This window comes from Callithrix jacchus, chromosome X, assembly GCF_049354715.1.
Source record: "Callithrix jacchus isolate 240 chromosome X, calJac240_pri, whole genome shotgun sequence".
In the NCBI taxonomy this organism is placed as follows: domain Eukaryota; kingdom Metazoa; phylum Chordata; class Mammalia; order Primates; family Cebidae; genus Callithrix; species Callithrix jacchus.
Window position 1 is genome coordinate 41,527,685 of NC_133524.1, and position 16,708 is coordinate 41,544,392.

General features: G+C 38.3%; 1 protein-coding gene across 6 annotated transcripts in view; it reads right to left on the bottom strand.

Annotated features, from left to right (window-relative positions):
* The window catches only part of MED14 (mediator complex subunit 14), an 86,649-nt gene that overhangs the window by 38,263 nt on the left and 31,678 nt on the right, over positions 1 to 16,708 (bottom strand). For all 6 annotated transcript variants that reach the window (XM_078363099.1, XM_078363101.1, XM_078363100.1 and 3 more), the window contains 6 exons: positions 16,288 to 16,413; positions 15,044 to 15,122; positions 10,435 to 10,594; positions 6,118 to 6,312; positions 5,608 to 5,742; positions 1,299 to 1,375 (listed from right to left, as the gene is read on the bottom strand). In XM_078363099.1, coding sequence (XP_078219225.1) covers positions 1,299 to 1,375; positions 5,608 to 5,742; positions 6,118 to 6,312; positions 10,435 to 10,594; positions 15,044 to 15,122; positions 16,288 to 16,413 — 772 coding nt within the window. The remainder of the gene's footprint in view (positions 1 to 1,298; positions 1,376 to 5,607; positions 5,743 to 6,117; positions 6,313 to 10,434; positions 10,595 to 15,043; positions 15,123 to 16,287; positions 16,414 to 16,708) is intronic.

A 16,708-nucleotide genomic window follows, 5' to 3' on the forward strand; every position in this document is an offset into this window, starting at 1 on the left:
CATTCACACTCACATCTTTGGTGTCCCTTATCTCAGAAAACACTGCCACCATCCATTATTTGCCCAAGATAAAAACCAAGAATCATCTTTGCCACTTCCCTCTCTTTCTTCCCTTCAATACCAGTCTAATCATAACTTGTGAATATTTCTCTCCTAACTCTTTGTGGGATGTACCCTGCTCAGAGCTACCAACAACTCTAGTGTGAACCATTTCACCAACTGGTTTCATTACTTTAGTCTCATTCCCCTTCAATTTATTCTCCATATTACTATCGAGTTGAGCTTTCAAAAACACCTATCTATCTAATGATGTCAGTTTTAGCTTAAAATCATCTGAATAGCTTCTTAGTGCCATTAGGATAAAGCCTAAATTGTTTAAGGACACTTACATAGGCCTAAAGGATCTGATCCCTTCCTGCTTACATTTCCAGCCTCATTTCTCCTATCTCCTGCCATGCCAAACTCCTTTCAGCACAAAAATGCAGAGCTCTCTCTTCCCTCCAAGCCTTCACATTAGCAGTTAACCTTCTGGTTAGGACCTCTCACTCCCTCTGCCCTATTTTCCTCTGACTAACTGTTACCTCTCCTTCAGTAGAAGCACAACTGGTACTTCCTCAGGGATACCCTTCCTACTTCTGAACTAGCCCATATTCCTCTGCTTTATCAACCCACAGCATTCTGAGCAGATGTCAGAATTCAAGCCTGACACACAGTCATACTCAATATATATCTGCTGAATGAATCAAAGAAATGCAGAGAAAAGACATTCAAAAACATCAAGTGAGGCTGGGTGTGGTGGCTCATGCCTATAATCCCAGCACTTTGAGAGCCCAAAGAGGGTAGATCACTTGAGGCCAGGAGTTTGAGACCAGCTTGGGCAACATGGTGAAATCCTCTCTCTTTGTGTAAAAATACATAAAAACTAGCCGGGCATAGTGGTGCACGCCCATAGTCCCAGCTACTCAGGAGGCTGAGGCATGAGAATTGCTTGAACCTAGAAGGCAGAGGTTGGGAGACTGCAGTGAGCCAAGATCATGCCACTGCACTCCAGCAACCTGAGCAATAGAATGAGACTGTCAAAACAAAACAAAACAAAACAAAAAAGAACCACAAATTATGCTGGATTGCCACTCCATAGATTAAAGGGAATCTTCTTCAGGACCCTAATAACTATATGCAGAAATCCACAATACCCACAGGTTCTGAACACTACTTCATGTTGTCTCATGGGAAAGAAGCAGCTTTCAGAGTATGATTGCAACATGTGGCACCAAGTGAGACACATGACAGGGGCTTACTTTAATAAGCGAATTGCATGACTGAAGCCATCACCTTCCACTTGCACTCCTTGATGTGGAATCTCCAAATTGGACAACTAGAAATAGAAAAATAGAATTCTATCAGACCACCAATTTACAAAAACAACTACCATTTCTAAGTACTACAGTCTCTATTCTTGTGGCACCTGTTCTAGGGCCATTCTTTCCCCAAGTTACAATACATTAGGCATGAGTATTATCCCCATCATTAGATTTCTGGGAAATGACACAAAGTCCAGTGGAACTCAAAACTGCTCCAGCGCATCTAGTTTAAGAAACACCTCCACAAGTGGCAAATGTTCAAAATTCAGGAAATCAATCCAATTTTTGTAGTGAGTCAAAAGTAATCTAGAACCAATTTTAGTAGTTCCAAAAGAGGCAACTACAAAATAAGAATGGTTTTCTTGTGTAATTCTACTCTGTTTAAAACAATGTTTGAGTCACTGTCATAGCTTATTTCTAAACAATATTTTTTAGTTCATAACTTTTCTGAAATATACTCTTAACAAACTACTTCCTGGCTGGGCACAATGGCTCATGCCTGTGGCCTCATCACTTTGGGAGGCCAAGGTGGGCAGATCTCCTGAGATATGGGAGTTTGAGACCAGCCTGACCAACATGAAGAAAACCCATCTCTACTAAAAATACAAAATTAGCCAGAGGTGGTGGCGCATGCCTGTAATCCCAGCTGCTTGGGAGGCTGAGGCAGGAGAATTGCTTGAACCAGGGAGGCAGAGGTTGTGGTAAGCTGAGATCACGCCATTGCACTCTAGCCTGGGTAACAAGAGTGAAACAGCATCTTAAAAAATAAAAATAGCTGGGCGTGGTGGCTCACGCCTGTAATCCCAGCACTCTGGGAGGCTGAGGTGGGTGGATCACCTGAGGTCAGGAGTTTGAGACCAGCCTGGACAACATGGAGAAACCCCATCTCTAAAATAAAAAATAAAAATAAAAATAATCTACTTCCTATGTGAAACCCAAGAAAAGATTTCTAATTTGTGCATTTACCCAATGACATCTCTTTCCCAATTAAAGGATTCAAAAAGCAAATTAAAAAGATAAATGTAGAGATAGTCCCTGAAACCCTTTCCATGGGACTGCAAATAATTATGGTATGCCAGAAAGTCATCTGATCTAAAGAAATGCTTGCCTTTGGCAGATAGTACCAGGTCTTACATGACAGACTATTTATTTATATCTACCATGTTCTGAAAAGGATTTAAGGAAGTTCCAAGTATTTAAATGAGCCCTCTTCTTTGGGCCTTGGAAAGAGAAAGGTTTAGAAAAATAGCTGGTGACCAAATAGGAGGTAGGGGTTCAGATTCAAAAGGAAATGAAGTGTGGGCCAGCTCAAAAATGTTGCTGCTATTCTATTAATCAGATATATAAATATCCGGCTGGGCGCAGTGGCTCACACCTGTAATCCTAGAACTTTGGGAGGCCTAGGCGGTCGGATCACCTGAGGTCGGGAGTTTAAGACGAGCCTAGCCAACATGGTGAAACCCCATCTCTACTAATAATACAAAAATTAGCCAGGCATGGTGGTGCATGCCTGTAATCCAAGCTACTTGAGAGGCTGTGGCAGGGGAATTGCTTGATTCCAGGAGGCGGAGGTTGCAGTGAGCTGAGTCGCACCATCACATTCCAGCCTGGGCAACAGGAGTGAAACTCCATCCCAAAAAAAAAAAAAAAAAGAGATATAAACGTCCCTTGTAAAATTAGATTTAGTTTTACTCACATCTCAGCCTAAACTACTTTAAGCAGTAAACATATTTGCTTTTATCTTTAACACAGCCAGAATGCTCACTGAGAATAAAAAGTAGGTAAGTTTTTAAGAGCCTGACTGAGTTCAACAGAGCACTGCAGAACGTTCATCTGTGTCCCCTATGTGCAGTAGTTATAGGAATACAGAGAAGGTGGACAAAGAGGACATATGTCTACAGTCGTTAACCTATATAGGCCTACAAAGTCACACATTTTTGCAAATTCTGGCCTGTGGGTAGAGGAAGAGAGGATATAAACACATTTCTTTGCCCCGGCACCATATATCCATCTTCCTTTCCCACTGCAAAGGTAGTAACTGAATGGCTTTCATATAATAAATCCAAATAACACAATAAGAGTCCAAGAATACAGTAAAGTACATAGGAAACATAGACACACTCCACAGTTTAGGAGCTAGGGCCAGTATCCACATAAGAGGACATTCATCAAGCTCAGAGTTCTAGGAGCTGGGTCATCAAGGACATAAGTATTTATTTTAGGTGCCTGTTTTTGGGCTTGGGTTTCTCTCTGGGCTCTTTTCAATTTCACACCTTATCCTCTGCCTGCAGATCCCAAAGTCCCGTAAATCAGGGGTTGGCAAACAACAGCTCATGAGCCAAGCCCAGCCCATGGCCTGTTTTGTTTTGTTTTGTTTTCCCCTCACTCTGTTGCCCAGGCTGGAGAACAGTGGCATGATCTCGGCTCACCGCAACCTCTGCCTCTCAGGTTGAAGCAATTCTCCTGCCTCAGCCTCCTGAGTAGCTGGGATTACAGGTGCCTGCCACCACACCCAACTAATTTTTACATTTTTAGTAGAGATGGGGTTTCACCATGTTGGTCTCGAATTCCTGACCTCAGGTGATGTGCCCGCCTCAGCCTCCCAAAGTGCTAGGAGGACCGGCATGAGCCACCGTGCCCAGCCCACTGCCCGTTTTTGTAAACAAAGTTGTATCGTAAGACAGTCATGCTCACTTTGTTTAAATATCGGCTCTGGCTGGTTCACACTATAACAGCAGATTTGAGTAGCTATAATAGAGACCACTTGACCCACAAAGTCTAAAATATTTACTATTTGGCTCTTTACAGAAAAAGTTTGCCAATCCCTGTTCTAAAGCATAAAAGCTATTTTCAACAAATTTTCCCAAGGCCATCACCATCAGCCCAACTGAAAAAGTCCATTTCCACCTTTCCAGGTTTCTCCTTCATTCACAATAACTTACAGAGGAGGGGATTCTTACAAAACATAAAACTTTAGGCCAGGCGCAGTGGCTCACGCCTGTAATCCCAGCACTTTGGGAGGCTGAGGTGGGTAGATCACCTGAGGTCAGAAGTTTGAGAGCAGTCTGACCAATATGGTGAAACCATGTCTCGGAAAAAAAAAAAACTTTATACTACAGAAATAACTGGAGTTTTTAGTGTAACACTTTTGAGGGGCTACCCATCCTTGGCCAAACCGCTTTTTGGAAACACAAAAAATACAGGTTACTTTACCTCCCTTTCATGTTTTAGAGGATTATACTGGATATCACAACTTAGTATTCTTGAAAGACACTAATTCTGCATAAATCTATTGCTTCTCCCATGTGACAAAAGTAAAAATTTAGTTTAATATTCTTTCTTATCTGCTTCTTAGGAAGGATCCCAGTTTTACTAGTGCTTAAGCAATATACATGGCTTTCCCAACTCAAAAATAAGCCACCCGATTATCAACTAACCGTCTCTAATAGGCTTAAACAATTGCTCCTACCAAGAGGTATGAAAGTAAAATGTTAATTCTTAAAAACTGCCCGCTTGTTTTTCTTTAATTTTTTAAATTTCTTTTTTTAATGGAGATGAGGTCTTTCTATGTTGCCCAGGCTGGTCTTAAACTCCTGAGCTCAATGAATCCTTCCACTATGGCCTCCCAAAGAGCTGGATTATAGGCTTTAGCCACTGCACTCAGCCTGTTTACTTTTTTTATCTTTTTTGTTTTGAGACAGAGTCTTAATCTGTTGCCCAGGCTGGAGTGCAGTGGAGCGATCTCAGCTCACTGCAACATATGCCTCCCGGGTTCAAGCAATTCTCCTGCTTCAGCCTCCTGAGCAGCTGGGACTACAGGCATGTGCCACCACTCCCAGCTAATTTTTGTATTTTTAGTAGAGACGGGGTTGCACCATGTTGGCCAGGCTGGACTCCAACTCCTGACCTCAGGTGATCCACCTGCCTCAGCCTCCCAAAGTGCTGGGATTATGCATGTGAGCCACCACGCCCAACCCTGTCCGCTTTTTTTAACTGGGAAAAATTCACATTCAATTTCCATAAAGAGCAGAAAGCCCAGAATCTGGAATCAGAGAAATGAAATAATTCAAGTCATGTTTTACATGTATACCATGAGATGCTATGATTATAACCCTACCACTCCTCCCAAAATGAACAGGATCACAAGTATTCTGCTTTTCCTAATGGAACCTATATACCTTGAGCAACACATTTTAAAAACTACTCTTTCATTTGGAATATCCAGAACTGTTCCAAAAAAAATTACCTCCAACCGAAGTCCTACAAATGGCATATTTGTATCACACATAGCGACAAAGTGAGCTAAAACTTTATTGAAGGCACACATTTCTCCTGATCGTTTCATTTTCTTGGATTCTACTGGACATGGATCATCAGACAACTAGAATTTAAGTAAAGAACACAGGTAAAAAAAAAATACATGTGATGCAATTCATTAAGATAGTTAAAATACTGGAAGAAAGCTAAGGGTTAACCAAAACAAATGTCATTGTATTTATTGAGTAAATATTGACCTAAACACTGGTAATTTATTAGTAAATATTTTGCGTTTAACAAGTTCTCTCGTGGAAAATGATGGATAATTCTTCAATTAAAACAGAAGCATTTTCAAGAAAATGTAGACAATTGTTATTTAAGCCTTATTGCTGCCTCGTCTCTTAAAAACCATATGCTAGTTCTCATATTAAAAATGAGTAAAGAACACAACCAAGTTAACACACACAAATTCTGTTCTCATTTCCATATGGAATCATACCTTGCGCTTGGCATTGGTTCTGGTCTGTTTCCCGGTTTTTGTACGAAAAACCAAGTCCTGGATGTTTTCCTTGAACTGCTGCAGCAGCAGTGCCATTGCAGGGCTGTCTTCACGATCTGAAGCATTCACAGACATAAAGTAGTACTTGTACGACAGTTGCGTAGGTTTATTGGGAACCTCTAACATCTCCACAACCTAAAAATTCCAAAAAGAAATAAGACTCAAAGAAATAAGAAGTATCAGATATTTTCCTAGTAAGGCTCAGAATTATAAATCTAATGCAGATGTCTTAAAAAAAAAAAAGGTCAAATCAATCATATCGAAAAAATAAGCATTCTTAGTAAATACATAATTTGTTTTCCAAAAAGTAGATGAGACCCAAGAAGAATGATAAAAGCAAAAGGAACCATAAACTGCAACACATGGGACATTTAAACTATTATGTGTTAGGTGTTCTTGATATTCATACCTCAGCTTATAAATTGAAAAAAAAAATTATGCCTAAATCCAAAAGGTCTATGATATGCTTTGGCTGTGTCCCCACCCAAATCTCATCTTATAGCTCCCATAATTCCCATGTGTTGTGGGAGGCACCCAGTGGGAGATGACTGAATCATGGGGGCAGGTCTTGTGATGTTCTCATGATAGTGAATGGGTTTCATGAAATCTGATGGTTTTAAAAATGGGAGTTTCTTTGTACAAGCTCTCCCTTTGCCTGCCATCATCCACATAAAATATGACTTGCTCCTCTTTGCCTTCCATCATGATTGTGAGGCTTCCCCAGTCACGTGGAACTGTGAGTCTAATTAAACCTTGTTCTTTTGTAAATTGTCCAGTCTCAAGTATGTCTTTATCAGCAGCGTGAAAATGGACTAATACAGTCTGCTAGATTTTCTAGAATGGTATCTATTTGAAATTGTTCTGCTGCCTCCCTTAACCACTCAAACACCCTAAATATTCCATTATTAAGGCAGAGAAAAATGACAACCATCCCTCATACTTGGAAACATGTAAAAATAAACCATAATTTTTCAACTGAACATTATGGTCACAGTGAGGGTAACAACATTGACAGCTAACACTGATACAAAGCTTACTATGTGCCAAGTACTGTCCTAATACTTTACAGACGCTAACATATTTAATCTTTCTAATAATCCTGTGAAGTAGGTTTTTCTTTTTTTTTTTTGAGACAGAGTCTCACTCTGTCACCCAGGATGGAGTGCAGTGGCGCAATATCAGCTCACTGCAATCTCTGCCTCCCAGGTTCAAGCAGTTCTCGTGCCTCAGCCTCCCAAGTAGCTGGGATTACAGGCATGTGCCACTACGCTCAGCTAATTTTTTGTATTTTTATTAAAGGTGGGGTTTCACCATGTTGCCCAAGCTGGTCTCTAACTGCTGACCCCAGGTGATCTGCCCACCTCGGCCTCCCAGAGTACTAGGATTACAGGCATGAGCCACCATGCCCAGCCTATCTTTATTTTTGTGATGAAGAAACTGAGGAGGTCGGGTGCGGTGGCTCACGCCTGTAGTCCCAGCACTTTGGGAGGCCGAGGCGGGTGGATCACGAGGTCAACAGATCGAGACCATCCTGGTCAACATGGTGAAACCCTGTCTCTACTAAAAATACAAAAAATTAGCTGGGCATGGTGGCACGTGCCTGTAATCCCAGCTACTCAGGAGGCTGAGGCAGGAGAATTGCCTGAACCCAGGAGGCGGAGGTTGCCGAGAGCCGAGATCGCGCCATTGCACTCCAGCCTGGGTAACGAGCGAAACTCCGTCTCAAAAAAAAAGAAACTGAGGCATAAAAAAGCAAGTTACTTGCCCAAGGTCACACATCTAGTAAGTGACAGACTCATGCTTTGATTCCCGAAGTTTGGCTCCAGAGACCTTGCTCTTCCTATTATACCTGCTTACTGTTTCCAAGGTCTAGCTAAAATGTAAGAAAAGTCCCCTAAATACCTTAGTGACGAAAATAAATACCATTAGGAAAGGCTCCTGACCAACACACATTCTTTCCTATCTCTCTTCCTGCTTCCTTTCGCCCTTGCTCCCCCACTCCTCCCCACACATACTCTTCAAGAAAGCATCACACAGATGATGTACCTCAGGAAATGGTAAAATTAAAAGTCAAATGGCCATTTTACCAAAGAAGATATAAGGATGAGCACATGAAAATATGCTCGACATCATCAGCCATTAGGGCAGTATAAAGTAAGCCTACAATAAGACACCACTAAATACCTATCAGAATCGTTAATATTTTTTTAATTGTAATGACCAACTGTTATCAAAAATGAGAAGCAACAAGAACTCTCATACATTGCTGGCAGGAATGCAAAATAGTACATCACTTTGGAAAACAGTTTGGCAGTTTTCTACAAAGTTAAACACGCATTTACTGTATGACCTAATAATCCCACTCCCAGTTACTTATCCAAAATGAAATAAAAAATGACAACTTATGCACACATAAAAATCTATATGTAAATGTTTGTAACAGCTTTAGTCACAATTGCCCCAAACTAGAAACAACCCCAATGTCCCTCAATGAGTGACTGATTAAACATAAACTGGCACGCCCACACCATGGAATGCTACTCTGCAACCAAAGGAAGGAACTATTACACACACAACAACACAGGTGAATGTCAAAGGCATTACATTGAGTCCAAGAAACCGGACTGAGAAAGCAAAACTATAGAGACAGAAAATAGTCCTGTGATTACCAGTTGGAGGGGGCTGATTGTTATAAGGGGTATTCTGAGGGAATTCTGGGGTATGAGGGATCTGTTCTGTGTCCTCAGATGGAGGCTACACAACTGCATGCATTTATCAGAACTCATGCTAAAAAGGTCTGAATTTTTACTTTTTGCAAATTATATCTCAATAAAGCTAACCAAAAAAGAAAGGTAAAATGGAAGAAAGACATTTAAAGGGAGATCAACTGTAGCAAGACTTTCCTCTGTTCTTCTTAATGTCCATGGTAGTAGTTCTACTATCACCCCTAAGTGATAAAATCTAGAGGACAAGGAGTAACCTACATTCAGCTTTGGTCTAAACCATGTGAAACAAATTATTACTTTACAATAAATCACTGGTCATTGACACTAAAGCCTGGTTGTTCGCTGATGCTAAATGTCAGAAAATAATAAATTACAACCATTTTTATTTTATTTTGTGCATGGATGAATATAAGAGGCCTTTGTATGTTCATGGGTTTTGCCATGATGCATGTATTCTGCATTATCATTTCACATGTAGACCAAGCAAGCTCACTGAGAACTGAAACAATAGCCTTTTGTTGTGGGCCAAATCTAGTTCTACAGTTGCAGTTTTAAAACTCAGAAAAAAGTAAAATTCACGTCAATGACAGACTCATTAGTCTACATAAGTATCCCGAGCTTAAGATATATCGCGGCCTATACATGGTGCTCCTTTAAAATAATATCTTTTAAAAGTATAGGTCAAAACCTTAAAAATTTCACTCCCATTACTTTCAACCAACAATCTTGAATTAAAACTTTTATTTTTATTTTATTTTTATAAGAGACAAGGTCTCACTATATTGCTTAAGCCGACCTCAAACTTCTGGGCTCAAGTGATCCTCCCACCTCAGCCTCCCAAAGTGTTAGTTTTATAGGTGTGAGCCACCACACCTGGCCTGAATTAAAATTTGTAAAACATAGATTTTTAGCCAACATATCTACTTGGTATATACAGAAATTTCAACATGCAGGAAAATACATTCAGTATGAGTTCACATTTCAAATTCTTGCAAATTTTAACTAATTCAAAAATAAACTAGAAAACGTACAGAAAAAGTGAAAAAGGAATAAGAGAGGACCTGACTGTGCACTAAAAGGGACATGTACTCAATAAAATGAAATATGCCTCCACTCAATGAAGGATGAAATAATAAAGCTAATTCGGCCAGTCCATATTTGAAAGGTTTCATTATACAAGTTAATATTCTAGTGAAACAAGTTTATCTGACATCAAAACATCACCAGACCTTTATAGCAGTTGCTCTCAATTTTTTTATTCTTACAGAGATATCTCATTCCAATCAAAGACCAGTCCTCATGATAGGACAGACTCTACAGTGAGGGATGGGGTTATACCTTGTGTTCCCCAACTGAGACATGACGTTCCTCTCCCCACCCCCACAACCCCATTTTAACCACCTGGGTTGAAAATCACTATATGAAAGTCAAATACTCAATAAAATTCATTTGCAACTTAAACAATAAATCATTCAAGATACTAACAGAATTACTAAGCTTATCACACCAAATCACTCCTTTGCATACTTACAATGTAGTATTGTGGAAGGCGGGTAAGTTTAATGAACAGCTTATTCTTAGAGAGGTTTCCAATAGGATGAGTTGAGTAATTGGAAAGCTGCAATGTTTCACTGCATATCGTAGGCAAATGTTTTATAGACTGCTTGCAACGCTGTTGTCCAAGCCAAAACCTGAATTTAAAAGTTATAATCCACATAAAATCATAGACTTTTCAACTGTGTGCTATTGATTCACAAGTGATTAGAGACTATTTAAAAAGATAATTAATTGAAATTTAACTAATTAAAGGACACATGACCATAATGACAAATCATTTCTTCATAGTTTTGCATTAGACTGTCAATTTCAGTTTTAATTTAAGAAGTTTAAACTGTAATGTGAATAATCTTAGTCACAAGGTAGAATTAACTATGAGGATGAGATACTATGTTAGTTGATTATAAGGAATGACAGATTTCCTATAGTTTAAAGACAGTACCAACTAATCTCAACATTCTTTACATAGCCCCAGTTTTTAAATTGTGTATATGTGAAGTGTGTAGTATAAGTAGCACGTGCCAGTAGTATTAACTTTGCTCCCATGTCCCTTTCAGGTAAGCTGCCAGATTTCACTGATGTTTTTAATATAGTACTCCTCTCATTCCTTTTATTTGATTATCTATCCTTGAAGCTAGGATACCATATAATATGGAAAAAAGGGATAAAATGGCTGGTTCACAAACTCTATTGATGCATAATGAAAACTACAGAAAATAAGAATTTTCACAGCAGCATAACAATGCCACAACATCCCAGCTCATGATCAGCAGACTTGCCTTGATGAATTAGGGCAGAGATCAGTTTGGGGGTTGATATATTTGTGTGGCAACTTGCATGTGGTACAAACCATATACCAGTCATGTGCAGTAAAACCAGGTTGTAATATATAACATTTTAAGGGTAGTTTGTCAACTGTTGTAGAAACCATTTCATTTTTTCATTGAAAGACAAAATTTAACTACAACTTTACAGGATCAAATGCAAGAACTGGTTACTGGTGAAGGAATGAGGATTTTTTTTTTTTTTTAGACGTAGTTTCGCTCGTTACCCAGGCTGGAGTGCAATGGTGCGATCTCGGCTCACTGCAACCTCCGCCTCCTGGGTTCAGGCAATTCTCCTGCCTCAGCCTCCTGAGTAGCTGGGATTAGAGGCAGGTGCCACAATGTCCAGCTAATTTTTTGTATTTTTAGTAGAGACAGGGTTTCACCATGTTGACCAGGATGGTCTCAATCTGTTGACCTCATGATCCACCCGCCTCGGCCTCCCAAAGTGCTGGGATTACAGGCTCGAGCCACCGCACCCGGCCGAGGATACGTTTTGAAAATATACCACCACTTGCTTGATTTTGAAAAAAAATTAAAAATATATATCCTGAACTTGCTAAACTTTTTTTCAAATCTCTACTTCGATTCCCATCAACATATCTTTGTGAGAATATCTCTACTATGTATGTTATTAAACATGAGAAACATCTCTCATGATTAGCATGTTCATCAATCCAACACAGACAAGTTATTACCAACAAGAAACAAGCTCATGTGTCATATTAAAAATTCTAAATACTGATATACGTGTTCTTTTCAAAGTCGATCTGGAATTGCTATTTCACTCTTATTTGTTATGATTCTGTGGGACAAAAAACTTGAGTCTAAGTGACTTTCTATTTTAATTGCCTGTGTGTACACTTTCAATGAAAAATGTACACAGTTTCTATAATTTTCTTTTTTCCAGTGTTATGTTTGTTCTGATCATATTTATGGAAATATAACTTTATCTGTTGATTATAGTAAAAAACATTGGGGCTTATATCTTGTACATGTACTTTCATTTCTTTTTTCCTATAATTCATTTTTATTGCACATTATTTTTAAAAAGTAACATATGAACAAACAGATGCTCAACATCATTATTTGTTAGGGAAACATAAATTAAAATCACAATGAGATATCCCTTCACGTTCATTAGCATGCCTGTATTCAAATATGGTAATAATGGTTGGCAAGGATGCAGAGAAAGGAAAATTCTCGCAACACTACTGATGGAGCTATAAAATGGCACAAGCACTTTGGAAAACAGTTTGGCATTTTCTTTGAAAAGCTAAACAAATGTACTGTATGCCCTAACAGTTCCACTCCTTGGTTCCACTCCAAGAGAAATGAAAACATAAGTCCACATATAGACTTAAACATGAATGTTCACAGCATCAATATGCATAATAACCAAAAAGTAGAAAAAACCCAAATGTTCATCAATTGATGAATGGATAAACCAAATGTGGTATATCCATATAGTGAAATATTACTCAGTCATAAAAAGGAACGAAGTACTGATATATGCTACAATATGGATGAATCTTGAAAACATTATGCTAACTGAAAGAAGCCAGTCATAAAAGACAGCACGTTTTGATGTCCACTTTATATGAAAGGATGAGAAAAGGCAAACAGAGAGTAGATTCATAGTTTTCTGAAATTGGGAATGGTTATTAACTATAAATGGACATTTCTTTGGGATGATGGAAATGTCCTACATGTTTTAGAGGTGGATTGTGGTGATAGTTGCAAAAGTCAGTAAATTTACTACAAATCATTGTACACTTAAAATGGGTGGATTTTTATGGTATGTAAATTATACCTCAATAAAGTTATTTCAAAAGATCAATCTCCCATGATAGATTAACTGATAGATAAACTGGTCATTCACCACAGATCATTTGAAAAAAAAAGTTATAAATGACAACCAGGGGACTTTTCTTATAAATAAACTATGTAAGTTTATGTACAGGCACATATTTTGTAAGTTAAAGGCTTTTGGGACTTAGCTTTCAGGTTTTAGTTTATATTTCTGGCAGCTAGAACTGCCAGATAAACAACCTCAAGTTATGCAAGATGTGAATTGTTAAGCATGTTAGGATATTTAAATCTTGCTTATTTAGCCAAAATGCACAATGATGCTAAAACAGTAATTAGGTTTAGATGAGGTCATGAGGGTAGGGACTTCATGAAGGGATTAGTAGACGTAGAAGAAGGGATGCCAGAGAACTTGCTCTCTCAGCCATGTGAAGACACAGCAAGAAGGTGGCTATCTATAACAAGCTAGAAAGAGAGCCCCCATCTGCTGACACCTTGATCTTGAATTTCTGGCCTCCAGAACTATGAGAAAATAAATTTCTGTTGTTTAAGTCACCTAGTCTATATTTTGTTACGGCAGCCTAAACTGCTAAGTTCTAGAAATCATTACCCATATTAATGACTGATTTTTTTTCACATACAGATAAACTAAATAGCTGCTCAAAAAAAAAAAAAAGCTCACATAAAAAAGCTCACATAATATTATCTATCTACTGGCAGTAAAAATTAAGCCCAGGGCCAGGTACAGTGGCTCACCTGAGGTCAGGAGTTTGAGACCAACCTGGCCAACATGGTGAAACCTCATCTCTATTAAAAATACAAAAAATTAGTTTGGCATGGTGGCACGTGCCTGTATCCCAGCCACTCAGGAGGCTAAGGCAGGATAATCCCTTGAACCTGGGAGGCGGAGGTGGAGGTTGCAGTGAGCCAAGATCGCCCCACTGCACTCCAGCCTGGGTGACAGAGACTCTATCTCAAAAAAAAAAAAAAAAAATTGTCCTGAATACAAAAATTGGCTGGGCTTGCTGGTATGTGCCTGTGTCCCAGCTACTTGGGAGGCTAAGTGGAAGAATCGCTTAAGCCTGGGAGGCAGAGGCTGCAGTGAGCTGAGGTCATGCTAGTGCCCTCCACTCCAGCCTGAGTGTCAACAAAGCAAAACCCTGTCTCAAAAAAAAAATATTCATGCCCCATTAATGAAAACATTACTTGATTATATTGAATTTTTCAAGTATTGGCTAAAGGGAAAGGCAGAGTCTAAAGGATTGTAAGAACAATAGATCCCACTTTATAGTCTTTCTTTAGGTACCCCTCGCCCTACCACTGCCTTCTCCATTTGCCAGGTTTGGTTTTAATCTCTGAATTTTTTTTATCCTTTGGAATTCTGTTTTATTAATTTTAAGAAAGAGTTTGTTTAAGTTGCTATAAGGGTACCTTTGTGTACCAGGGTGGTAATGAAACTCTACAGAATTATATCTAGCTCCATTTTCTACAAATGTTTAACAGTATGAAGCATTTAAAGGATTTTGAGACAAATTGAATGACAGTATTCAGGAAGCAGAAATGACTATTTTGAAAGTGTCAGCTGGTAGTCAACCATGACGATTACCCTGAATAACAAATAGGACTTTATTACAGAGAACACTCAATACAATAAAATTCATTGTGTAAGTGATCTATAAAGTGCTTATATAGAAGAAAATGTGGTAAGGGATGAAAGTTGAGTGTTATGTCCTTCACACCTATATTTGCTCTAGAGGAGAATTTGATATGAGAAACTGCCATCTTGGAACTATTCCAAGAGAATTTAGATTCTAAGGTACCAAAAGGCACTGAAGTTTCATGCCATACATCTTAAGGACAGTGACTGATCAAGAGTAATGATGGAGAAGAAAATATATGCTGTCAAAATAAGTTTCCATTTTTAGTCTTGGGCTAAATAAATAAGCTTACTTAAGTTGCTGAATCCAGGGTATGATCCGTTTCATATCATCATTCACAGACTTCTCCATGTCATCCAGAGTGGCCTGGTCTACAGAATAAAGCACTTCATTAATTAATTGTTTACATGAGAAAGAAAATCTTTAGCTAGGTAGCCTAAAACAAATGAAAATTATTGTTTTAGGCAGAAAATCATGTTATTTTAAAATCAGAGAAAAACTTAACTAAATGCATCATTAGATATAAGCCAACCTAATTTGTTTTCCCTCTTTAACATTTAGGGAGCATTATAGATAAGACAACTAATTAATAGCAAGTATACACTGGCAGAAAGAACAATTAATAAATACATAAATTCATTCTTTGCCTATATTTTAATTTCCCAAACTCTTAGTCTACTTAATTAGTATTTTTAAATAATAAGTATTTAAAATTCACAGTATTACTAGACTTAGAACCTTAAAAACCATAAAAACAAAAAACTCCACTGCAATGTTTACTTACAAAACACAAATGATTTCTGGCATATGCAAGAACTATTGGCTGAAGATCAGCTTGCTAATTAAGTCACTTAGAATTTTTAATGACACCAGAAAATACCAGTAAATAGAATAATGAGCAAATAAAGTAAGATACAAAATGATGTTGATTAACAGGGACAAAGTATAGAAAAAAATTAGAAAAGCACTGCTATGGAGTCAACTACGTCTCCCCCAGATCCATATATTGAACCGCTAATCCCCAGTGTATGTTATTTGGAGAAAGGGCCTTTGGGAAGCAATTAGGTTTAGATGAGGTCATGAGGGTAGGGACTTCATGAAGGGATTAGTAGACGTAGAAGAAGGGATGCCAGAGAACTTGCTCTCTCAGCCATGTGAAGACACAGCAAGAAGGTGGCTGTCTATAACAAGCTAGAGAGACCTCATCTGCTGACACCTTGATCTTGAATTTCTGGCCTCCAGAACTATGAGAAAATAAATTTCTGTTGTTTAAGTCACCTAGTCTATGATATTTTGTTATGGCAGCCTAAGCTGCTAAGATAAGCATACATCCCTAAAAGACCATTTCCTGTTGCTTTTCTAATTTTTGTGTGTTTAAGTTTTAAGCTAACTAACATCAGCCAGAGTTACTGTTTCCATAACCACTTTCAACACTGCATATATCATTCCTTCTGATACCTAATAACAAAATGTTATTTTGTTTTTGTTTAAAATATTTTTTCTTACATTGAATGACTACATGTTTTAGTAACTTACCAAGTCCATAAAGCATCAATTGAAACATTCCAGAATGCAAATCTACAAAAATGTGCAGACACTCTGAATTACCACAGGGCTCCAAGATGGGAACAACAAGAGCTGGGAGTGCAGTCTCTATGGAAGCTGAACAATCAAGAATTAAAAATTACATATCTGAACATTTTCCGGAAAAATTATTTCTCAATCAGTGACTACAAACAAACCAACTACTGAAGGATCCTAAATGTTAGACAAAAAAACATGATTTTGCAAAATTTGCCATAGTATTGTCAGTTAGCAGCTCAAAAAGGAGAGAATGTAATTTTCAAGGTGACTTGAAACAAACATGCCTGTCTCAAACACTACAGCAATAAAAATCCAAAATTTCTTAAAGAGGGTTGAAATAGCTAGTGAAAATTCAATCTCATCAGTGAGCTGA